Genomic DNA, 26,153 nt, shown 5'->3' on the forward strand with positions numbered 1-26,153 from the left:
CCTGACACAAGACACATCATGACATAAGTTATGTGTTTCTAAAGTCAATTTAAAACCCATAAAATACTAAAAAATAGCACCAATCTGTGCTACATATTGCCAAGTTCTCCTCTCCTCTTTTCTACCAAACTTAGGTGAAAAATTTAAAAGAAACTGATTTATCCCCCATTTTGGCAACCTATGCAATCTAAAAGCTACTGCCTTTTGCAGCTTTGCTATTTGTTTTCTCCTGAACCACAATTACAATTAGGTAACAGCTCAAATTAATACTCCATCCTTTTACAAGGAGGCCAAAATCAACCGAAAGAGCTTTGAAACAAACTCCAGTCTTCTCTACTAACTCATGAAATTGTTCCCACTGCTTTTGCAGGATTTGTGATGAAAATATGTGCTTGAATTTCAGGAGCAAACTAATACTCTTCGGTTTTGTATCTCATCTTTCACAGAACCTTGTAAGAACTTTTCAGTTACTCACAATGCTCAAGCATCAGCATAACATTTCCAGCAAAGGTTTAAAAATTCCTTTTTCTGATTTCCCCTATGCCTGAATTTAACTTGGACCCCCTCACCTGAGACAGTGTAGCTTTTCTAATAATCTTGACAATCCTTTCAGTTCTACGAACCAACACTGATATCCCCAAACAAGGTATTCTAAACTGTCAGTAAGGAAATATTTAAACATTTAAAGATTAGATAGTTCAGACATTATCAGCAAGCACCATTCAGATGGCTTCAGACTGCACAGTTACACTATGCAATTACATTTTTGCATGCCTACGTAAATATCCAAATATGACATCATATGTCATATCCAACAAATACTACAAAAAGTCAAGTGATGCATTAAGTTCAATTTCAAATTGTTTTTCTGCTGTTGGCAATGGAGGCAGTGATGAGAATGCATCCCTGTACCCTAAGCTACTTCACATCCACGTTCAGCATATGCATCTGTCTACTAAATGAAGTTTTCAGTTGGTTTGATTTTGAGGAACAAGGTGGGGGAACAACCAAGAAACAAATTCCACAGTCTGTAAGGAAGCCCATTTTATTGTCAGTGATATAAATGACTTGAAAGGCAGCTCACATCTCCTTTCTCTGAACAAAGTTCTGACATGAGGCCACATAATATTCAGGGCTAAGTGATCTAAAGTTCTCTGTTAGTTGGTATAATTAAACTGACACAAAGCACAGAAATCATTGTGTGATACAACATAAAGACTAGCATAAGAATACTGATCTTCAATAAACCACTAAACTGATTTTACAGGAAACAAATATTCGTTAAGCATTTTACCCCAAGCTACTCTATTATGGAGACAAGGAAAAAATAACACAACATATTAATCAAACAGATGTTAACAGATCTCAGTCAGACAAACTACATCAGCACATCAGTGTAGACTAAAATTTACTATTACTGTCAGTGTCTGAATTAATTTTTGTGCTGTGAAGTTAATAACACTAAAGGTCACATTTCTTCTCTGCGCTTTTCTTGGCAAACAGTATACCTACATAATCTATGCATATTATGTTGTTACACAGAGACTAACATTCTAGGAATAATAGCTACCTAAAGCCCAACTGAGGTATTTTAAATATTGTTTCAGTCATTGTAGACCATAAGCCATGCAACCATCACAACAGCAACTCCGAACATTGGCAGCATAATGAGGTTCTTGTATTTTTGCCATGATGATTGTTCAATTTCTACTTCATCCTTTCTTCTCTTATTCTTTCTTCGCCCTTTTAATCTGTTTTCAAAAGCTTCCAGTTCAGCCTAGATGAAGAAAACCAGAAGTAGCTGACATAAATAACATTCCCCAAAACCATTTCATAAAAATAACTGGCAGCCAATGGAAGCAATACATCTCTTACATGAGATGATAGCACTAAGTATTTGCTTCCAAGAATTAAACCATTGTTTAGTTTCCTACTAAAAAACACCAAAAAGATTCCATTAGCTGTGTTATAATTTAACTTTCAAACACATAGGGTACAACACTAAAATAAAACTGGAATTAAGCAGCCTGAAAGAGAGTAAGACTGGGATAAGACTCCAATGAGGAGCCATCTAGTTGCTAGGAAAAATGGAAAAGACGCTGTGAAACAGCAAGGACAGACTAAAACAGAAAATGTACAGTGATATTCAGGACTTTTGGGCAGAGAACACATGGGACAAGGAGCTAGGGAGCACAGAGAACAGACAACTTGAAAGACAGAAGAGAGATGTGAGCAGCAGGGTGCAGCAAGCCACAAATGGCTGGGCAGAAGGTACAAGATGGAGCTGAAGCAGAGGAAATGTGGACATCAAACAGAGACAAAGCCTGGCCATGAGAGGAAATAAATCTATATGACTAGAACTACAGTGCTGCCAGACAGAGAGGAATAGGCTCATGAAATAAGGTAGGCACATTAAAGAAACAATAAGACTTTGGGGAACTGGGCGGAAAAGTAGTCCAGTAAATATAATCTTCCTTTAGAACTTCAGACTGCCTGTTGTCTGGTCTTGCTCCACTGACAGCAAATATTTGTCAGTTTCAGAAAACTGATCTAACTTCCCTTCTTGTGCCTCTTAGCAGAAGAGAGGGACTCATTTTGATGTTTATTCCTTTGTCCCTAGTAAAGTCAGCATTAACAAAGTTGGTATTTCTTGATGATATGGGAGAAAAGTCCAGACAAAGTCCCACAGCCTGCTATTTGAAACAGGATTAGTTTCAACTAGCTAATCCTCTTTTAGAAAAGCTAAGTATTTTAATGAAATAGTTTTTCAGAATAAAAAATCTGGAGGCAAGTGCAGAGTTCTTAAGGTTTTATAGATAATAGAGCAGTATTTCATTGTACATAGCCACTAAATAAAAATTCCGTAGGGCTTCCATAGTTATTACACACTTGTGATCTCTAAGTTTTAAAATCAGAATACTTCATGAATTCAGTAATCTGAATTAAAATGTAGGCCTTGACCAATTATATAACAGGTAGTGAACTCTCTCCCTAGTGATCTTTATAAAAACCCTGCTAAAAAGAAATACGTCATAATAGCACAGAATGAAAAAAGGTTCATGGGCACAAGAATAGAGAGAGAAGCCATCACTATCCCTGAATAGCTACTTGCAGATTTTATGTAACTGTCATGGTTCCTACAGTGTCACCTCAAATGGTTTTTGAACAATAAAGTAATGGCTGTGCCCAGTCTTCAAATGACCTTTATTTTTCAAGCTGAACAAACTCAAGCTTCTCATTTAGAGTAAGAACCTAACTTCTTTGTGTATGGACACACTAAAAGTAAAATGAAATGCATGTGTTTAAACTGTATACTCAGAACAGTTTGATGCCCATTCAAGTCTAGTTTAGTGTTGCTCAGGTACCAGATTTTGCTTCATGTGTCATTCTCTATACTCTTCCTGCACTGGAAGACTAGCAGCCCCATGGGAAAATGTAGTTAAATGAGTGCAAATAACAGTGACAATAAAGACACAAACGTATATCCTGAAACTGCAGGTCTTGTATTTTATGGGGGTGGGGAGTACACTTGACTTTTCTAACTTCTAGGAAGCCATTAAACCATTTTTTTCTATTAAAAAAAGGAAGCAAACTCTACCATACAACGCATTCAATTCGAATTCAGATTTAAGACCTCAACTTTTAAGTATTTAATCTCTCTTTTTTTCTTTTCCACTACCATCTTGAAAATTTGACCAAATCTTTTGTACTAGAGTGGGATAGAGAAAGAACTTGGTCCAAATTGTTAAGTAATCAAAAGCACTGATTTTTTTTCCATCTCTAGCAATTGTAAAAACCCTGGCTGCACATGGTGCCTCTGAATTAAAAGCAGAAGGAAAGTTTGGCTGCTAGAGCCATAATGAGAATCCTACCCAGGCTCTCCCTTCCACTAAGAAAAAAGTGATTCCATCTGTAAATGATATTAGCAAAAGCTGCTACCAAATATAGCAAATACCAAAATATAAATATACAGACTTATCAGAGCACTGACTAGTTTTTATACAAAGGATTTAATGAAGTATTAGTCTGAACAGGTCTCAAGAACCACTGAATAGTAGATGAACTGTCTATATAAAAATATGCTAATGAGATCAGGAAGGTGGTACAAGGTGCAAACTTTTGTCAAAAGGGAGTACACTCAATAAATACATACTCTTAATGTGACTCAACACCCTATGATAGTGATGTCCTCCAGTTTGCATGACCAGATGTTCAGATTATGACAGCAGATTGGAAGGGAATCAATTTTAGATAAATTGCTGCAGTAGCTGAGGTTAGTACTTGTATCCAGTTCTAAAGCGTGCTTATTAGTTACTGGTGTCCTATTTTTTACATTGGCTTTGCCCAATTTTTTTTACCATTCTTGTCCTATTGTTTGCTTTTGTGCTTTATAACTGGCCTCTCTTAGTTAACCTTTTAATAGGCTTGATTTTGTGTAGGTGAAGTCTTCTATCCCTGAAGCTTCATCCATCACAAAACACACATGGCAGGAGGAGTTGCCATGTATGGATGAGGGTACCACTGGACTGTAACTGTGAGACTCCACTGAATGTTCAAGGGGAAAGCAATGGCGGTGTGACTGCAGAGAGAAACAACCACTGCTGAATAATCAAGACAAAAATAATGTTGTACACAATGCTGGTGGAATGGATCTGCTACTTTCAGAGACCTGCATTACTAAGACTTTACTAGAGTAACTATGAGTTAAGTGATTTTGAGACAGAAATAACTGGAAACCCTTCTGGAAATCATAAAAACCACAATCAGTGCAATATAAACACCAGCAACTTTGAATTTCTAGTTCTAAAATTGTAAGCAAGTTCTTCCCATGAGAAAATGTCCATTAGTACACTTAAGTGCTTAGCTTGCAGAACCATCAGTTATAGATTACCTCTGCCTGACAAAATGGTTCAGACATCTGTATGCAACCTACACTTCCTGACCTATGTCCCAGAACTAGAATTTCCAAGGTCAACTTGGAGAACAAGAATTAGATGAACTGTCTATGAGCTGTATGAGGCAACATGTGATCAATATTGTAGGCAGTTGAGGCATGAATGTAACAATAAACATTAAACCATGACCACAAAACAGTGCTTGGTCCACCTGGACAACAGGTACATGACTGCAGACTTTTCCTGCATGATGAGCAGGCACACTCTCCTTTTTCTTTAAAAAAAAAAAGCAAGCCTTACTAGAGCAACAGTTAGCAGACATAATGCTTTAAATAAAGTCTCTAGGCAATTAATCAAAGTATGCACAACAGAAGTTGTAACCCACAGAGAAACTGTCTATCCTAATGAGACTGGGAGAATGGTACCAGACGAGTAAGCCTCCCACTGTCACCTTCAAGCAGGGAGTGAGCCAGTGTTCTGTGATGAGAACAGAGTGTGACATTGCAGGTGAAAACACAAGTACAACCTAATATGTAACTGTTCTGATAACCAAGTAAAAGGTGAGTCAGAAAGCACACACTGGACTTGGAATATGATTTGTTGTTACATGCTCAGGCACAGACATACGTGCATGAGCTGGCCAGGAATGAGTGAAGGTTGTGGCCTGCAGATGACAGACCTGACCTCTCCATCACCACCAACTAAGCTTACAGATACTGCCTGAAATGCAATTAGTGTCTTTGGGCAGCTGGCACAGAAGCTTTCTGGATCACAATGTCCACAACATACACTCACCAACAACAAGAGTTAGAGTAAATACATGTTTTTTCCCCTCCTTAGAGACCCTGGGGGACAAAGATTCATTTAGGCTTCCTCAGTCTTTTGTGATGGGAGGGAGGAGAGAAGCTTCAAACAGTATTTAAAACTCTGGGGAGCCTATTCAGCTATCCTGAGCACTTTATGCACTATGAAGCGTTCAGTTCAAGAGTACTTAGTATTTTTAATATAAGCTACATATATATGGTCACAGAAATGTAAGATTAAACTTGTTAATTATAATTTTGCATAAAATTATGAAAATTGTGTAGGACAAACACGCAGGCTCTTGACCATTGTAAATCACTCACAGCACAGAGAGGAAGACAGCAGCTGACAGGAATGAGTGTGCATACAACATTGCATCTGTAGTTACATGTAAATTAAATTATTTACTACTAAGAACAAGATGGGTGAGGAAGAAGAAACAATGATACCTGTTGTCTTCGCTTCTCTTCTTCAATAGCAGCTTTGGCTTCTGCCTCTTTTATCTGTCCAGATATACAAAGTTATAAGCAACTGTTGTAAATGGCAGCTAAACTTATTTTCGCAGTCATAATTATTCTTATAGAATATTTCTCAACCTAAGTCAGCAAAACCTCCATCAAGTGAGCACTTATTCAAATTACAGAATATTCCCCCAAAAATGCTGCATCATCTCACATTTGGAAAACATGGAAAATTAATGGACGCTACAGGGTTATAATTTTTAACTTCAACTTAACAAACTCAATGAACAAATATAAAACCTAAAAAGAGTAGTGTCTTCACTAACAAAAAGGAAAATTCCTAAAGACAGTTATTCTAAATTTTCAGCAGCTTTATCAATCATAGATCCTCCTTTCAGTTTTGGTCCTGCAATAACAAAATAAAGTCTGAACATTTGCAAAAGTAAACAGGATGGAGTGTCTTCCATCTAAAGAGACACACAGCTAGGAGTCATCAGGTGACTAACAGGGAACAAAATCTGGAAGAGCATGAAGATGCCAAACATTTTTCAGAATACATAACAAAGGCTTAACATGAAATTACCAGGGGGCCAATTCGTAACAGAGAGGAGTTTCCTACTCCTACACTGTATTTGGCTAAATCTGGAAATTCAGTGCTATATCGACTGAAAAAACAATTAGGCATGCTAACAGGGGATAAATCCAACAAAGACCATTAAACAGAAAGATACTAGACTCAGTCTCTAGAATTTACTAGTCAGTCCCCATGGTCAAGATCACCACAGTAACAGCAGTAGCAGGAGGGAGTATGATGAAGTTTTATTTGTCTGTGTTCTTGTATGCATTTCTCAGACTGCTAACATTGCGGTCACTGAATCTACTACCTTAAAGATGATGTAAAATCTGATTAATATCTTGAAATGAAAAATGGTCAGTCCTAATAACTGGATGATTTGTGTACTAACAGTGACAGTAATTTAATAAATATGGTTTGCGCAGGTGGAATTTGTTCCAAACCATCTGCAATCCAAGAGCTCTTGACAAAGAAGAAAGCACACCAGCCCATGCTTTAGCATTCTGTAGTTCAAAGAGGGTGCACAGAGGACAAAGTAAACAGACCAGTCCTATTTGCAGGTTTGCAGACAATTTTTTAAAAATTGCTAAACCATATATCAAATAAAGCATCATGGTGAATTTCATTAATCTAGACACAATAGCAGAGTCTCTCTTTAGAAAAGCACACAAAAGACCTTTTGCAGACACACTCATCTCAAACCACTGTGGTCTGCTGGCCACAAATCACAACTGGCCTGCTGGTGTTTCACTGCCATCTAATGGCAGAACTTCAGCTCAGGAGAAAACGTAGACCCACAAATGTGAAGAAAACAATAGAACTTTTTACACTGGTGTGGTCATATTTGTGTAATTACACAGGTATAATTGCATAGGTAGGGGGAAGCTTAACCAGTGTAATCACAGCATGGGAAAACATTTCTAGATCTATTTCTTTAACACCATGTACAGTAAAAGGTGCATTCAATAGCTCAGAAGTGCATACTTGCTATCTGCTATAGATGAAGAGCTTTATTAAGAGTTAAGAACCTTTTTTTTTTTTTAATTGATGGTTGTTTTGCAACTATGTAAACTAAATTATCTGTGTAAACATCTGCAGTTTGAACAGGCTTTATTCAGCCTTCACACATTTAACAGTAATTCATGTAATAAACTACATTTTTCAAGTGCATATAAAAGGATACAAATTGTGAAAATCTAAGCAGAAGCTGACAAAAGTCATTGAGTTTTTGGGCTGCACATTTACTGCACTGAACACACCTGGTAAAATACATACAAGTTATGCACCAGTGCTAATGCTTTTTGTTGCAAGTTTTTATAAAAGGTTTACAAGAGCAAGGTTGATACTCTGGACCTCTGGGTGACAGCATGCAGCAATTTCTTGACTTCATAAACTAGCAGAACTAGGGATAAGTCATGTTTAGAGACCTGGCAGTAACAGCATGTGGTTTTAATATAGTATTTCACTGAGTTATTAACGCTATTTATAACACTGTAATTCTCCCCACTAAGCTAAATGCAAGTAGCTGCTAGTAAACAGCCCATCTACTTACGTTGCATTTTTTTGCTGCTATTGCCCTGAAAAATAATTGTGTTATTTTTTCCTCCTCTTCTTGAAGAGTGAAGAAGAAATTACACCTACAACAGATACATTACCTCAGATGCTTTCCGCTTAATTTCCTTGCACAATTCATCACATTCTAGTGAAACTTGGCCTTCTTGTATCTTGCTGCACTGTATTTCCTGGTAAGTATAATTTGAGTTGTTTACAATCATCTCTCTCCATAAATTTCAGTTAGAATATCCATTTTTAATTAAAATTATTAGAAAACATTCTTATTAAGTAAAACATGGGATAAAGAAAACAAAGCTAATGATTTAACATTATTTGAAGCTGTATTTATGTATTAAATTGCCCTTTTCTATTTTCCTTCTTTCTGATAAACTAGGCTGAAAACAAGAATAAATCAAGAAGTCCAGTTTAATTTCTCCACTCTTCTCTTTTCTCATTTGTTTGCCTAAGACAAAGTCAGATAACCTTCTGAACTGGAAGAAAGTATTATCTCACATACATTCTCTTCACTGGCTGAGATTACAGGGCAAGGTCTGGTCATGAGGAAAAAAATTATAACCCCCTCACACTTCCTCCCATCCCTCTACTACTGAAGAAAAAAAAAATAGAAAAAAAGAAAAAAAGGGTGGGGGGCTTATCTGTAAGCAGAAACTTAAATTTTTGACACTTAATCGTGCTGACCACTCCACCTCCAAGACTTGCTTGCAATGTCTTGTTGCACAAGATATTTCCTGGAGATGCCAACAGCTCTGAGGAACTGCATACTGTTTGGAAGGCTCAGAGTGTAAGTGGATTCAGAAAAATAACTTAAGCGCCTTTAATTAAGTACGAAAATGACTTTTATTCTTTTTCATTAAGTCATTATTATTTGTCAAGACTTCACATCAATTTCCGCTCTTCTCCTCATAGTGCTATATAGCTATAATAAACTTGTTACATTACTTTGTCCCTTATCTTTACTAGAAGCTAAGGCTGATAATGCCTGTACTTTTTAGGTTTGCAGAGAACTGTAGCTGAAGACATTCATTAGGGATTCATAACATCTGTGCTTATTCCAACTTAAGTAATTGTAAACTTTCCCAATATCTTAAAAATATATTTTTCTTCTTCCCAAATCACTCCAGAGTCATCCATTCTCCCAGTGGAGCTACAAAAATTCCAGTGGCCTTAAAGATGAAGCTGTTGTAAATCAGGCAGCAAACATTTTAGAACTAACAGGATTTTATATTCTTCAGTGAGCCTTTTGATATTGCAGCCCAGATCTTCAGCTGATGGCAAATGTTACAGCTCTACTAGAATAACTGGACAATCCATCCCTACAAGTCTAGGAACATACAAAGAAAATAAATCATTCTCAAAATTGTAACTTAGAAATTTACCTTTTTCAGCCTCTTACAGAGACATCGGAGTTTAACTTTCTGGCTGCAGTTCAGCGGACAGCTACCTGAATGGCAAATCTCTTTACATCGGTGACCACAAGGCAACTATAAAAAACAAAAACCACAAACAAACCCCCCCAACCAATAAATGATAGGAAAATTACGAAGAATCTGTGTACTGTGTACTGGTTTTATTTCAGACATAGTAGCTGAACAGAAAGTTCATTCAGTTTCTTTCCTGAAAACTCAACTTTTCTGATTGAGAAAACTGTCTCTTTCCAATTGTGAAATAGTTGATTTTTTTTTCCCTTTTGGCAAGCATTGCTTGTTATTTATTGTATTTCAGTTCTTCTAGAACAATTTATCTTTTACTGGCACAGCTTGATTGGAAACCAATTTCTCCTTTCAAACATTTTAAGAATATTCATCTCCACAGTAATTTATTCAGTGATTACCATAGCTATCTGTATTTTCGGGGAATAAGAGTGGACAAGGTAAAAAAGAAACTGAAAACTGAAAATAAGTGTACTGTAGCAACTTCTAGATCAGAGTCGACAACAAAAAGAGGGGAGAATCAGAACCGGAAATACTGCAAAATACAATTTTGCATGAAAAAAATCTTCTGAACTATGTAGAAGTCAAATATAGGTCACCAATATTCTTATCATGGACAAAATAATTTCACAAAATCCTACATTTCTGCTTTTGGCAGATTATCCCATCTCTGATATCTGTGTGATAGAGACCTTTTTCACGTCCAGTGTAACTTCTAACACTTATAATGAAAATATTACCATTAAATTACTTTTTTTAAGAACCAAAGTACTAATTTAAATATGCTGTTGGGAATGTATCAGTGCTCCCAGCATATTACATATCAGTTACAAGAAAGCAAACACATTTTTTCACTTTCTGTTAACTTGACTGAAAAAATATACCTAGATAATTTTCAATTACATAGCCCAATACTGTTAAAAACTGAAGGCGGAATGAATCTCACATAAGACATCCACTTGACTTATTTACAGAGGAAGCTCTAAATCCCCAAACTATTTAGAGTGGCCTTGGACAGTGTTCTTTATTGTAAGTGAATTTCACCTCTTCATTGTCATCAAGGGATTAATGCAACTTGGAAAACACTCTAAACCATACAATTTTAAGATACGTTTTGAAGAACTGAAAATGTATACATAACATCCACAAGAATAAGAATAAATCACAATGAGTAATTATAAAAAAATTACTGAGTAAAGAGTAAAAAGTAAAAAGTGAGTAATTATAAAGATGTATACACTTCTTGTTCATTAATAAAGTTGGATTCTCCGGAGTCCATTGAAAATTATTCTAGCTACTATCAACAAAAGAAATATCTAAACAGAATGCAAAACTTTCCAAGTTAGAATTATGGAACAGACACATGTCACAAACTATTACTGCTCTGAAAGACACTGTGGTTTTAGCTCATTTTTTCAGTCACTGTTTCAGCACATTTCACATGGGACTAGAAGGAACCTCTAAGTCATTGTGTTCAGTCTTAGCCTCCAGTGCTCCTAAAGATTGGCACCCTCTTAGGACCCTTCTAGGAATAGAAGTCTTATTAATAAAGTCATTCTGCCCCCTTTCTACTGTTCTGCTCAGGAAGCTGTTCCATGAGTTCACTAAAGGATGCAAGGGCTTTTTTGGAATTTCCTACATTTGTTCCAGACAGCCTAAACCCCTCAGTTCTTATTGCTACATTGACATATTTCTGAACTATCCTTTCATGAAATACTGTTTATTCTCATAGTATTCTCTTAATGAATTTCTGAATTTCAACTATTTTAAATCAATGTTTCTTGAACATGGTAATCAGAACCGCATGTAATATTGCAAATGAGAACTCAGCTGAAAGGACTTACAACATCTCAGTTGCACCTTATTTTTAATAGAATATCTTCCCCAATATATGTTCACCTCTCATTTGTGTTTCTCTCCAGCTAATTATGCTGTGATAATAAGAATTTCAAGTGTTTCATGGGAGCTTATTATTATCCTGGACATGCACGGTGTGACTGTTTTTTTCTGTATGTAGTAACGTGCCCCAAGTACATGTGTTCTGCAGATGCATTTCCTCAATTGTCATGTACTGACAATACCCCACAAACTTCCATTAGAGAATTCCAATGGTTTTGGTGCCAAGGTCATTACTGAAAACAATGCAAGGACTGCTGAAAGAGTGGTGAGGCACTGGAATGGGCTGCCCAGGGATGTGGTGGGGTTACCATCCCTGGTGTTCATTAAGAGTTTAGATGTGGTGCTTCCTGATATGATTTAGTCACTGTGGTAGCTGGGTTATGGTTGGACTCTATGATCTTGAAGGTCTTTTCAAACCTTAATGATTCTATGAGTGGTGTCAATCCAGTCCTTGGAAAAATGTCCTTATCATTATCATGTCTAGCTCCAACTCTTCATTTAGTCATTTAGTTTTATTGCTGTTTTGGGATTGGGTTTTTTGGTTGTGTGGAGTTTTTTCTTTTTTTTCTTTTTTTTTTTTTCTTAGGTTTAGTTGTTGCTGGGGTTTTTTTTTGGGGGGGGAGGGCTAATAATGATAAAATACAAGCAGTTGTTTCCTCTTCCTCTTCATCCTTGTATTAACCCCATTCTGTATTTGTATTAACCCCATTCTGAAATTTAACTAGATATTCACTTAGTGGCATTGACTGAACTGCTCTGCTGACGCCTTATGTAGCAATCTATTTGCTTTATCTGGAGAGAAAAAGAATTATAAGTTGGTCATCTTACTAAAGAAGGAATCTAGGTTTGTTCAGGCACAACTGATTATCAGCAAAGCTATCTTGCATTTTGCTTCATTTTGAAAAAATGAGGGGAGGAACCACAGCTGTGTATGTTTCTGAGGTCAGACTCCCAGCCAGGCCCACAGAGTCTGACAGCTGAGTCTGCTCATCAGGGACCACAATCTTTGCAAAACCAATTTCCTGGCTCCCTACCCAAGAGCATCATGCCCAAGAACATCATAACACTATCTAGTCACATCTACATGTCATTCCATGCTGGCCAGATCAATCCATGGCCAGAACTGTTACCTCCAGCTTACTCTTCCATGCAGATTAGGCATATTTCTATTCATAGTGTCAAAGCCTAAAAAGTCATATAACTGACATGTCAGAGCTGTGAATTCAAGACAGTAGCCCTCATCTCAACCTCCAGGTGCTACTGCAATAAAATGGTGACATTGCACACCACTAGGGCAAAATTTGCAAACCATAGAAATATGTTTAATCCAATTCTGAAACACAAATTCACATTTAGTTCTCTGTATAGAGCCACACAGTTCATATCAACAGGGATGCAGGACACAAAGCTGGCAGTGTAACTTTCTTTTTACTCCCTTCCATGCAAAATCAATAATCAAAAAAAAGAGAAGCAGTGAAATGAGTGGCAAAACAACATTTCCCAATTACCTCAGAAAACAAAAGCAATCCTACTGATGCTTCTGATGGTTAAATAAAGTAGTGGGAAAGGGTTTGGGTTTTTGTTTTGCTTGTTTTCGAGTGCCCATGCTGAGCTACTTGCTGCTAAAATAGAAAGTGTATACCCCTTTAGAGCTTTCCACCATAGAAGATCTCTTATCAAATACATTGTGTACTAAAGGCCAAAATGAAGAGGTTTTGTGTTTGACACAGCAAGGCATTTAAAAGGGATTTAATCCACAGCTCTGAAATGAAAGCAAAAAAAAAAAAAAAATCCTACAAGTGTTCTCCCTGTAGGTAATGCATTTAAATCTTAACATTATGGCTGATAATGATAAAACCCCTCAGCATTGAAGAAGTTTTAATGTGTCTCCACCAGAAGTCAATAAACACAACCTGCTAATACACACCTGATAATTAAGAAAATAACCTGTTAATAAAGAAAACAGCACAAAAGATAAGTTTATTACTTCCAAAGGGGCAAACTCTTCAGTTAAATGGGTGGCCCTGATTCCAGAGATGTTATAAAAATTTCCATTGCTTAAGCCAGACACTGAGGAAAAATCTCTTTATGGACCAAGGCTGTGCATTTGACTTTGAAAACACAATTTTGCAACCCATGTACACTTTCACAGTGTGTTTACAGAATTTAATTAAGCATTTTGGAAATAAAATGTATTTTAAAAAATATGCATACTCTCAAAATTTATAACATTGCCTGTACTACATTATCAGGTTAAAAGAAATATATCACATGCCATATTTTACATTAAGACTGCAGCAGAATGCACAGTAAAAGTACATTTATTTTGTCAAAAAATATTAAGCACCCTTAGTAAAGTGTTAAACACAGGTCTACAAATACCGATACAAATACATAAATACCCAAACAATGAAACTGTTAAAATTTCTATGCAAGAATTGTCCCAAAACATCTGTAAATATGATCATAAGAATTTAATCACCCCTGATTAGAAAAAGATTAAATTTCCTTCAACAGGATATTTTGTTATTTCTACTAAAAATGAGAACTTTTTAATTATAGCTTCTCATCTGACAGCTGTAGCATTATCAAAGGTTTTGCTTCTTCTTAAAGCAGGATGGAAACGTGAGCTGTCTTGCATAGTACTAGAAGTCATTTTTATAGTTTTATCCTGCCATAGCCAAAACAAAAGCATGAAACATTAAAAAAAACCTTTCAACAGCCTTATATTTTTTTCAAGGCACCAGATAATATAACTGATTTTCATAATCTCCAAATGTACCATGCCACCCATAATGCTAGTATATTGTCTACCACAATTTCCATTAACCAAAAAGAAAAACACCTCAGAAATAAGACTTCAGTGAAATCCTGTATTCTATTGAGCTTAAGCTGCTGTGTGCTAAGCTTAGGGGAGTTACAGTGCACACTGATTTCCAGCAAGCAGCAACTTCACTGAGCTCTGCTACTGACCCAGGGTCAGCTTCTGGCAACGAGTAAGAAAATTCTCATAAAATACCAATTTGAAATTTACTTGAGGCTGTAAGTTTCCAATTTATTTTTGAGCAGACATATTTGATGAATAAACTTTAAATGTTCCAAGTTCAGTAGTCTGATCTATCCTATCTTTTGGCCAAGCTGTCTCTTAAGTTATGATGAGGTCCCCTCAATAGGCTTGATCTGTATTTGCTGGGGAGGAAGATCTAGAGGTGGTGGGGGCAAGGTGATCTCTGTTAAAGCCACTCCTTCAAATTGTGTTTATCAATTATTGCTTTAAAAGAGAACTACCAGTACAATTTCTAAGGTACAATCAATACAATAGATAACTTGCACCAAGTTGCAGACAAATACTGTATATCCTTAAGAGAGACAAAATATCCCTGGCACTATTCAATAACCAGAGAAACTGGAACTAATTTTTTTTAGACAAAAAAATGGTAAAACCCCCCCATACAGTACACATGAAGTTATCAAAACAGGACCAGAGGAAAGTAGGATGAAACAAGAAGGTACTAATATTTTTATGTTTCATGAAAACCAGCAAGAGCTAGAGCTAGAATCACAGGAAGGGAAGAGCAGGCATTTTTACATTAACATGAGAACATATTTTACACTAGAAGAATCTCTGGATAGCAGAAACTGCACAAAATCTTATTTTTCAAGGCATCTATATGAATCAGAATTTTAGAGTTAAATAAAAGCTTTCTAGAACTGAACTTTGTTGTCCTAAACTTTCTTTCACATCCAACTGAATTAAATAAAAAAGACATAATCCATGGAACAGGGCAATTCTGGCCTGCAATATAGAATCCAGGCCCACTATTAGATGGATTTTAAATCCCAGACTAAGTTTTGGGAATATGTCCAGAAAAATCAAAACTGCTACATTAATCAAAGATGAGATATGGAAAAAAAAAGAAAAATATCTTTGAAGAGAAGCTGAAGTGCAGGAACACATAGTTCATGTCAAGAGATAATAAGTACTCTGGAAAATAAAAAGAAGAAAGTCTTGGAGCAAATAAAATCAAAGTAACAGAAAGAGAAAAAAAAAGAAAAAATTAAAAAGTAAATGTAAATTGAAATTATATCCAAAAGTGTTCCCTAGCCAGGAAGAGGGCTTTCAGACATCCAGATGAGAAAATTTTGACAGGCACATTCATCTACACAAAACCAGACATCAGAAAGGCAACTACAAGGGCAAAAATCAGAGGATACAAGTAGGCAAACAGCACAGCCTTCCTCTGTTGGTGTTAGTAATCCTGTCTGAAAAACAGAGGAACAGAGACTGCTGGGAAACAAGCAGGAATCCTGTCAATTTTTGCATTTACTCAAAACAAAGTTTTCTAGTAAAGACAAGGATTTAAATTTGATGCTTCTGGCTCTGGAAAACAAAATAAAAGAGAACTTTTGAACCTATCTTTATTAGGTTGAAGCAGAATTCACAAGAGGCACAAGAGATGATGTTAAAAAGACAGCAATCCCAGACTAGAGGTAAACCAGAATAATAAAACCAGTGGAACTGGGGAAGCAGAATGGCTCATATCACATAATTTATGAGTATCTGCTAAATATTGTGTGATACAAAGAGACTCAGATGCACAGTAGAAGGCCAAACCAGAACAGCAACAACATAAATTCTTACAGGGTAAAATATTTTCTTTTGTAGAAGCATTTTCATTGCGGGGAAGGAGAATTTCTCAGAAATTCTGAGGAGTTTAGCAGGGGAAATGCTTTTCAAAATATTCCTGAATATTCTGGTTTTTTTACTTCATAAACGTTTTAACCCTGCAGTGGGGAATGGAGTGAAGAAAAAGCTGTCACTCACTGATGCCAGGTAAAGAATAAAGATACAGTGATAAGTAATGCATGGATGTCTGAAAGCACACCAACAGCACATAACAACAACACTAGCAGGGACAAGAAGTCATTTGGTCCATCCCTCATGTCTTAACACCAGTACTATCCACAACTTGACAAACCCTGATACATGTTCAAGCTCCAACCTTCTCCAACCCTACTTCACAAGCTTTACTACTCACAAGTAGTTAACATGAATCACCCTTACAGATGCCTATGCATTGGTTCATAGTCTAAGCATCATAAAATAAAGGTATTATTCTCTTTTTTATAGCAAACTTTAGATATACCCAGACCCAGCAGAAAGATTAACTGGATTGTCTTGTATTTCACACTACTTAACATATAAAGCAGCAGGGCATTATTCACTTATCTCACTTAAGTTTAAAATCCTTTCCCCCCACCCAGGGTCGTTGCACAGATAGGGATTGCTGGACCTGCACTTAGATGAGACCAAATGCAAGCACAATGCTCAGTAATTTTCCCAACCAAGCAGCATCCCATTGTTATGGAGATATAAATTCAAGACCAGTTTTAAATCAAATTAGAGGACATACTCTTCCACATTCAACCTCATCTGCATGCTTAAACATTCAAGCCATTAAAGGCTTGGAGACAATTCTCTGATCCTTCAATATAACCTTTCAATTTGACAGCAAGTCAAACTGTCCTCTGAGTACAGTTCACAATCCACCTTTGCATCTATCATTTAGTCTAAATTAACTTTAAACTGAGCTCCTCTAGTTTGCTTGGCCTATGAAACTGTATCAAAGACCTTACAAATAAAGTAAAATCCACAAAATTCCAAACATCCATCTAAACAAGTGTTTCTTGGTTAATATGGCTTACCTCTTTTGGACACTGATTTTTGCAGGAAATAAGCAGCTCTTTTTCCTTTAAGTCAGCACGTGTCAGTTTTCTGTGAAAGAAAAGATGTATTTGTGATAGATTCCACATCAAAACAACAGAAGTTGATACAATTGAGGGTATAACTCAAGTATATCTCACTGTAAAGAAAAGTGAGCTCATTTATCCATGTACTGTGGGACCAAACCAAACTGCACTATTTAACCAATGAACCCACATAAATTTTGAGGATTTGAGGCACTTTAAAGAAAATGCACAAAGAAGAACATACGTGTATGGGAAGAATGTTTTCAGAGTAATACAGAGAGGATATGCTTAAGTCCACAAGTCCCATCTTATGTTTATTAGAGCCTAGCTTGCCCTCTATCCCTATACACACAAACGATTAAAAAGGAGTACAAATAATTACAAAGTTTTCCAATTAAAACAACTAGTTTGAAAGACAGTATTTGTAAAGACCTTTTACACTAGTTACATTAATTCTAGGTCTTTTTATAAAATTATTCTTTGCATACCTTAAAAGAACCACATACAGATCATTATGTAGATATTTGCATAACTCTAATTTATTACTGTATAATAAAAACATAAAAAACGGTTCTGCTTATGAGATTTCATGCTTTTATAAACATTTTTGCACTAATACCAAATAAAACCCTGGTAAATTTAAAATAGACACACTCCCTCATAATATTAAAAATTATAACCTTCAAGAGAAAATTTAAAACCCAGCCCCATGTTTTTCAAATGGTTTCCAGCTAGCAGCATTCAAATGAAAAGTTGGATTCAGTTCTGACTTACAAACATTCAATATACAGCATTGATAGTTTGCAGTGACATTTTATTTTGAGCATCTGGAGGCATGAGGGACAGTCCCCAGGATGACAGGGCAAAACACAGCGATGAGGACAACCAGACGGCCGTGACTTGGTACACTCTTCTTCACACTGAGAACATTCTGGACCTGCCTAACAAAACACACACACAAAAAAAAAACCTAAAGAAGGTGCCAACCATTTGTTTGTTAGATGCCATTAACAAGCTTTTATAGAGACAAAAGAGCTGGGATGGTTCTGCTAAGCAAATTCAGCTATTCAGTAAGATATCCTCCAAACAAAAATAATTATTAAAATATGCTCTTAAAAGAAAAGCAGAAATGCCAGTGTTTGTTGGCCAAAGAGACAGAGTTGCACTTTGCTTACTGAGCATAAAAGTACCTCATAATTTTAGTACTTTGAAAAATCACCATTAAGCCTGTTAATTCTCTATGGAAAACTGTTAGACAAAGTCTCCCAAAGTCACTGTAATACTTTAACAATAACATACTGCCCTGCAATACAAGTCTGGAGAGGTTTGATTGATTTTAAGAAACAAAATTTAAGTAATTCTATCTCCATATGTGCATGAGAGCTTGCATAATTTTCCAAAGTCTTAGCTTATGTATATGATGGGAGCTGCTAAGGCATTGCTTCCACTCTATACTGCACAGTCTCTAAGAGTTCTGGTGTCATTTTCATTCCAGGTGACAGAACCAACATCAGCACAACATGATGAACATCAACACAGTAAATTAAACTCCGGTTCTATTCATATCATTATTTTAACAACTCATTCAGAAGCAGTCTGCATTCAAATACACACAGATAGAAGGACATGATTTATCAACTAAACCTACACAGCATGGTATTTCAGGCCCACCATCATGTTTAAATGCTCTGTTTCACAGAAATCTCCTAAAGTAAAGCCACATTATCCACAACTACACAATATTTTCCCAAAACCAAGAATTTCATACCAACATTTCACTTTATGCTATTCAAAATAAGGGCATGAGACTTTAGGTTTTTAATGGTTCCTTCCTCCCTATTTTCTTCCAGATCTCTTTTCCTCTCCTTCTGCAGTTGAACAATTTTTGCTGAAGTTTAAAAAGAAACCTTTCTAAAATGATCATTTACAAAACCTGGCCCCCAAAAATTTGCATATAAGAAAGACAAGAGCAACTGAAAGCACTTAGAAATCTGTGATATAAAACTTAACAGTAGGTAGAAGTAAACAGCTGGCCTTTCTGCAGTATTTTCTAACAAAAAATGCAGAACAAATGTATTGTCTCATTAAAAATGGAGCCAAAATAATCCTGATACATTCACATTTTAATGGGTTTAACTCAGAGTAGGCAGACATACTTAGAACTGAAGATGCTTAAACTACTTCTGTATTTACTGACGTCAGTACTTCTGCGGGTTACAGTTCCACAAGTTGCACTAATAGCTCAGACTCCTCAGACAAAATTTCCACAATCATTAATAGATGAATAGAGTAAGTGCAATATATAGTTATTAGATGACAACATCACTTCTAGGATTGGAATTCAGGGAAATCATTCTACTTAAGTTACAAGATAACACTAATGTTTTGTACCCAACTGAATGCTTGCTTAGTTTTCTAACTGCCCAGAGAGATCGTGTTGCAACTTTTCCTGAAATGCTTCAGAAAGCATTTTTCCCCCAAATCATGACTCTCTCAGACCACAAGCTATGTGCCTTTGACTGCCCAAATCTAGAAGAATTTTCAGCTTTGTATTTACTTTCTTGCTTCATATTATCTTCTGTAACTAACACCTACAGCTTCTTAATGCTTCAGATAAATGACGATTTCTAGTTGACACTGATAAACATGAATATATCGCCCCAGAGCTTTAAGAGGTCTTCAGCTATTCTGCAACATTTCCAGTGCTCTCTCTCTTGAAGATTTCCTAGCCTCCTTGACCCATTTATAGCTCTCCTCAGTAAACAGCTTCCCAGGCAGACTGCAAGTGCATTTGTATATACTCATTATCGGTAGTTCACTAGATACTGACATTTATAAAAACTGACTTTAGAGACCTGTCTAGAGTGTTAATGGAGTTTTAATAAAAACAAAGTAATGTACATTAACATAAAACAAATTTTAAAAGTGCAGCATTCGTAAAAACTATACTACTGTCTTAATTTTGTAGTCTAGGGAAGTATAGATTAGCTAAACGACACAGCATCAATGAGAACAGCACATATGCAAGTCTCCCACAGAATCCGGAATAAATCCTCTGCCTTCAAGCTACAAATTCTTTATTTTCCAGTTAAAACTGAAGACAGCATATAAAATACACAAAACACAAAAGTAAAAAGAAAAGCAACCTACCTTCTTTCCATCTGCATTGCTGTTCAATTTAGTAACATGATGACATTCTTTCATACAGGTGTGATTCTGACAATCAAGCAGCCGTCCACATAATCTTTTACATGAGTAGGGATTTGCAGAGTGACATGGTAATGGACTAATCTAAAAGTTAAAAAAATACACGTTTATAAATACAGATAGCATATATAAATACACATTGCAAACATGCTGTGTATGATATGTGTACACACAGAGGAACAGCATCATTACAGAGAAGTTTTGGGTTTTAGTGTCTTTCTTAAAAAATGAAAACCAGTGTAATGTATTTGATCTTTCTGAGGTTTTATTAATAGACCTTAGGTTCCCAGCCCAACACAATCACACATACTTGTTTGACACTTGCTGTACCAGGAAAAAAAGCCCATTTAATTACTTAAATAAGCTGTCTCACTTTTGCAACATAGCTTCTTTTTCTTTTTTTTCCTCAGACTATTAGATTCTCAAATCTTTTAGTGCTATTTATTTCTGTTTTTTCCCCGAATTACACTCATGTCTTTCATGAAAGGTTTCTAAACTGCTTTATAGTTACTGCAGAAGACAGCTGCAGTTTGCTTTCACAAGGGTAACTGTGTATGGTCATGATAAACAAAAAACATTTTAAAATTCTACAAACAAGAAAGCAACCTCCAAGTCAGAAATGCTAAAAATCTAATACTGACTACATCAAATATAACTCCCAGGAGTGAGATGGGAAAGAAAAGGCTCTATGACAGGACCAGGATTAAATGTCTTATGATGTACTTCTGCTTTCTAATTTTGGCATTAACATTCTAGTTAACTGTCCAGTTTGTAGTACTGTCCAGAGCATTTATTTAGAAGCTTTTAATCTTCATTGGTACCAGAGTGTAAACTACTAACATGGTTAACTAGGTTACTTTCCTAAAGTTGAATAGTTTAAGTCTCAGCATATCACAAGTTACAGAAGAAACTCACTGTTCTGTTTTTCCAACCATTATATAATAGTCACATGAAAAAAATTAGCTTCTGTGATGCTGTCAAAAAAATGGATTTTTTTCTTAATATTTTCTTAATATTATGATCGTTTCACAGAGAAAAAAAACCTATTTGTAATATTATTACACAATAGGCTAATGTGACATAACTCACCTTGACTAGACCAAGGGTGTGTTTTGTGTCACTGCTTAAGCCAATTGAATGAACAGCTTTGCACTGTATCCCCTCCTTTTCTCTTTAGAATTTGCACTCCTTATTGCACACTCCTACCACTTTGCAGGAGTCCTACCACACATTTGTTTTCAAAAAAACCCCAATGCAACTTATCAAAACTGAAGAAAATTAATTAACAGAAAATAGTCTTTTGCTAGGGTTGCAAGCTGATTTGCCATAGAACCAGGTAGGCACTGGAAATGAAATGAAGGAAGAGAGAATGGTCTCTTAAGGGGCACAGCAAAGTATGCTCTCCTTTCAGCACTGTCCGTGTTGATTTCACTCAATCCTAAAGCAAAAATATACAGACCAGGACTTGAATCCACTTGTCTATTGAAATGTTTTCCAGGCTTCACCCCAAAGACTGTGCTCCACATCAAGCCATTGCAAAATGCAATTAATCTACAAGACTTCTGAATTCATCTTCTCATTCTGACCCACAGAGACTGTCAACAGCAGGAGTCCGCACGGCAGGCTGAACATCAAGTACAGAATACAGAGTAAAACCTTGAGGCTATCATGTCCAACTATTCTACCATCCCCATGTCAGGGATGAAGCTCATTATACTAGCTAAAGCATTAATACAACCAAAGCAAGTAGTCTGAATGCCTGGTTCATACTCCCCTCGAACATCCTGCAATTCAGTCTCTGATGTCTTATGTTTCTACTGACCAAATGAGCAAAAGCTAGCAACAGACCTATTAAAAAGAGGGTCTGAAGCAGACAATAGTGCTATACCCAGTAAACACCCACAGATTACCAAAGCTTTTATTGTTCCTAACATTCTGTCTCATTCTCCTCCAGCTTCCTCCTCCTCTTTCCTCAGAGTTACCATTTCCTTTCAGTTGCAGTTTCCTATGTCAGTAGTCAAAGGATGCTACTCAGTAAAAGAACACATACTAAACATTAAAATCTGCCACTGGCCACTTCTATACTTTTCCTTGCTGACCCATTTCCACACTTTTTTTTATGACTTCTGGTTCTGTTGTGGCACTACTGGTTCTGCTGTGGCTCGGGCAGTTACAGCAGACCAGGGCAGTAAAAGAGGATTAGTTCTAAGGCAGCCCAGTTCACTATCCTGATGAGACTTCTTTCAACAGAGTTAAGTCTTCCATTAGATAAGGACACAGGCATTAGCTCATGAAAAAGAATTAGAAGAAGCAGGGGCAGAAGTGGAGCATCCCTTTTGAGAGCATCCCCCAAATACACCAAATGAAATGCAACGTTGAATGAAGCCAGGGGCAGGGAAACACAAGCCAGTAGACAACAGTAGCAGCTTTCATACAGCCAACTGCAGAGAACGTCCCAGCCCTCTGGCTGCATCCAGCACAGCTTCAGCTTGTCCCCTGACTTTCATAAGTCTTCAGTCCAATAAAAGAGAGCCTTCTGGAATGAATTAACATTGTAATCCAAAGCCAAATGAATTTATATTAATGTAAACCTACATTAGATTTTCAAATTTTGTTTCTCTCTCAACAAGTCAGTCTGTTGTGAATATTGGTAATAGATCCAAAGTACTTTCTGTAGCTGGCATGCATTTCCAAAATGGATAAATGGAGTTTAGTACTCTTGCTACAAAGACAAACATTAAAGAAGCCACAAAGAACAAGATGAAGGATAAAAAACATACATGAGAACCAGAAGTATTTTATGAAAGCTGATTGGAAAAAAAAAATAAAGGGGTATCATTTTCAGACCATTAGGATTGTCTTCCAAAGAATAAGAAAACAAAGGCAAATAAAAAAAGGACAAGGCAACATCCAAAAGCTTTCCAGCACATCTCCCAAATGTATAAAAGCAACTAACAGATACATGAATTGGAGTACTGAAATAAAAATCATATACAATAGGACAAGGAAATCTTGGCAATATTTATAGAGTAATTTAAGTAATAAAGATGAATCTCAAAGTTTTACTTAAAATATCCAGAAGCAGAAAAATGGTCTTCCTCCTACAAACACACAACTAAAAAATGTAACACCTTAAAATAATAAAACATAACATTAAGTTCACCCCCTCAAAGAAAAAAAAGGAGTTCATAAATACATCCAAATTCTTTCTCTTGTTATTAACATTAAATGAGTTTGAGGTGAGATTACTTGATAAAATCTAATGTTCCTGTACACTGAATAGATGACATTACATTTGTTTTTTTTAGAGATGTCAGAATATCATAAAAATGTAAAATGCACATAAAATACACTTTAAGCACCATCTAACACACGTACATTAAAAGAACATTCTTTTCCTTGACTGCTATCAAAGTTCCAAAGATTAGGACACTTCATTCCACTCCATAAACTGCTAAATAACAAGAAGGAAGCACTGCACTCTGCTGGCTGAGGGAAGGAAGCTTTAATCTAGAACATCATATATCACCAACAAATCCAAATTATATAATATATATGTGTATGTGTGTATATATATTTTTATATATATGTATATATATATAAAATATGTCTAATAATATATAGAATTGTTGTGTGTGGAGGGGGTAAAGCTAAGGACAGCTAAGGAAAAGCTAAGGAAAAATCCTATGGCTTTATACCTATTTTCTATACTAACCCACAGAAACATAAGACTCAAAGCCAATGACTGATTCTGCTAAAACTAGTATGTGACAGAGAAGAAATTTACTTTTTTTTTTTTCATTAGTCTGAAATAAGTAGTTATAAAAATGTAGTAATTGAAGCAAATTTCACTAATAAGAAGAGCCATACTGTCCTCTGTTATGGGGAGGGACACAAAACTTCCCAGCCATGTGTATCTGAAAAGTACTAAAACCATTAAAATAATCTGCAGCAATTTACATAGTCAATTAACCACAGCTGATATTTTACTTAAAAATAAAGTCATTAAAGTTAAGATGAGATTTGATATGTCCTATCAGGAAACATGTCACTCAGTAAAACACCAGCTGATACACCTGCATGTTTTACAATGGAAAGCAAAAACAAAATACAGCTGTTTCAACAACAAATAAGTAAGCACAGTTCTTTTCAGCCATTTTCACAGCACATTTTTCTTTGACAAGCTGCAAAATAGCAAAATAGCTCTATGGGAACTGTACTCACAGCTTGGTAGGATTAATAAGCATGCTGCACAAGCAGATTGTGGATATATAAACTTCATTAACAACATTTGGAGATGTTGCCACCACATAATCAAGCCACCATCATAAAAAAGATTATTAAAGGTCAAATAATAAAAAAAAGGGAGTGGGGGGTGTCATAAAATATTTTTTACATTTTGTTTTCTAGAATTTTTTACTAGCTTAAAATTAAACTAGGTTTGTTGCAGTATTGTTATGTGCACTTCATTAGTGAATTCCTACCAGATTTACAAGCAAAGCTACAACCGCAACATTTTTTGAAAGATTAGTTTAATAATCTCCTTTAAAAACTGAGAAAAATGAGCTCATCTTAAATTTCACTACCTTTAGAAATGAGTGTGTGTAATGATGATAGTTATTTAGTTCCAAGCATCAATTAGATTTTCTTCTTATGTAAGAAGCCAAATTAGACAATGACTACATCCAAAACTGCAGAAGGATGCACACTAAGATGGCAAGCTATATGTAACACTAAAGAAGTTTCCACTATAATGTATGATTTCCTCCATGTATAATTATATTCAGGTCATATAAAAATTTTTCTGTATGGCACTATGTTCCTTATCCTTTTAAAATAAATACAGCAGTTTCTAAGAGAACTGAGGAAAGTGTGTGAGAGGGAATGATTAACAATGAATGAGGGAAAAGAAAACCAAAACAAACCAACAACCTAAATCCAGAAGTATATAATGTAAATACTCTCCCCTCAAAATTATATGCCTTTTAAATAACTACAGTATAACAACAAATACAGTATAATAACTACAGTATAATAACAAATAGCTTTGTAAATCATGAGTTTAAACTTCTGTCTAAGAATTCTAAACAGTTTAGTTATACAGTCTTCAAAAAGGAAGTAGAATACCTTCTGGTATGTCAGCTCTTGTAAAAAGATTTTAGATACAAAAAAAGCCATATAATGTTTCTCTTTGATAATCTTTTTTTGCAGAATGAAAATTTGAGATATACTTCATATTCCACCTTAAAAAACAGTTTCCAAAACTCACCTCGTGCTGCCCAAGACACTCCCTGTTAAAGAGAGAAAAGTCACAGATTTAGAAAATTACTATTTCTTCAATAGGGGACTTAAAATAGTGACAGTGCTTCTCACACACAAAAATAACACAATCTATTTCTTAAAAGTGTAAACTAAGAGAAAAGCATCAATCAATGCAGATCAATGCCTTCTCTTTTTTAACAGTTGTTAACAGTATCAGTTAACAGTTGTGATACTGTCCCCTCATCCAGTTCATTGACACAGATGTTAAAACAGGAACAGCCCCAGCACTGAGCCC

The 26,153-nt window shown here is 35.8% G+C and overlaps 1 protein-coding gene across 1 annotated transcript in view; it reads right to left on the bottom strand.

The window, feature by feature from the left end:
* Positions 1-875: 875 nt before the first annotated feature.
* The window catches only part of NFXL1 (nuclear transcription factor, X-box binding like 1), a 42,254-nt gene continuing 16,976 nt past the window's right edge, over positions 876-26,153 (bottom strand). The window contains exons 15-22 of the mRNA XM_030449769.1: positions 25,866-25,887; positions 20,540-20,680; positions 18,164-18,330; positions 17,345-17,414; positions 9,686-9,790; positions 8,390-8,476; positions 6,149-6,202; positions 876-1,777 (exon numbers count right to left, since the gene is read on the bottom strand). Coding sequence (XP_030305629.1) covers positions 1,604-1,777; positions 6,149-6,202; positions 8,390-8,476; positions 9,686-9,790; positions 17,345-17,414; positions 18,164-18,330; positions 20,540-20,680; positions 25,866-25,887 — 820 coding nt within the window. The 3' untranslated portion in view covers positions 876-1,603. The remainder of the gene's footprint in view (positions 1,778-6,148; positions 6,203-8,389; positions 8,477-9,685; positions 9,791-17,344; positions 17,415-18,163; positions 18,331-20,539; positions 20,681-25,865; positions 25,888-26,153) is intronic.

Source organism: Calypte anna, chromosome 4A, assembly GCF_003957555.1.
Source record: "Calypte anna isolate BGI_N300 chromosome 4A, bCalAnn1_v1.p, whole genome shotgun sequence".
NCBI lineage: Eukaryota > Metazoa > Chordata > Aves > Apodiformes > Trochilidae > Calypte > Calypte anna.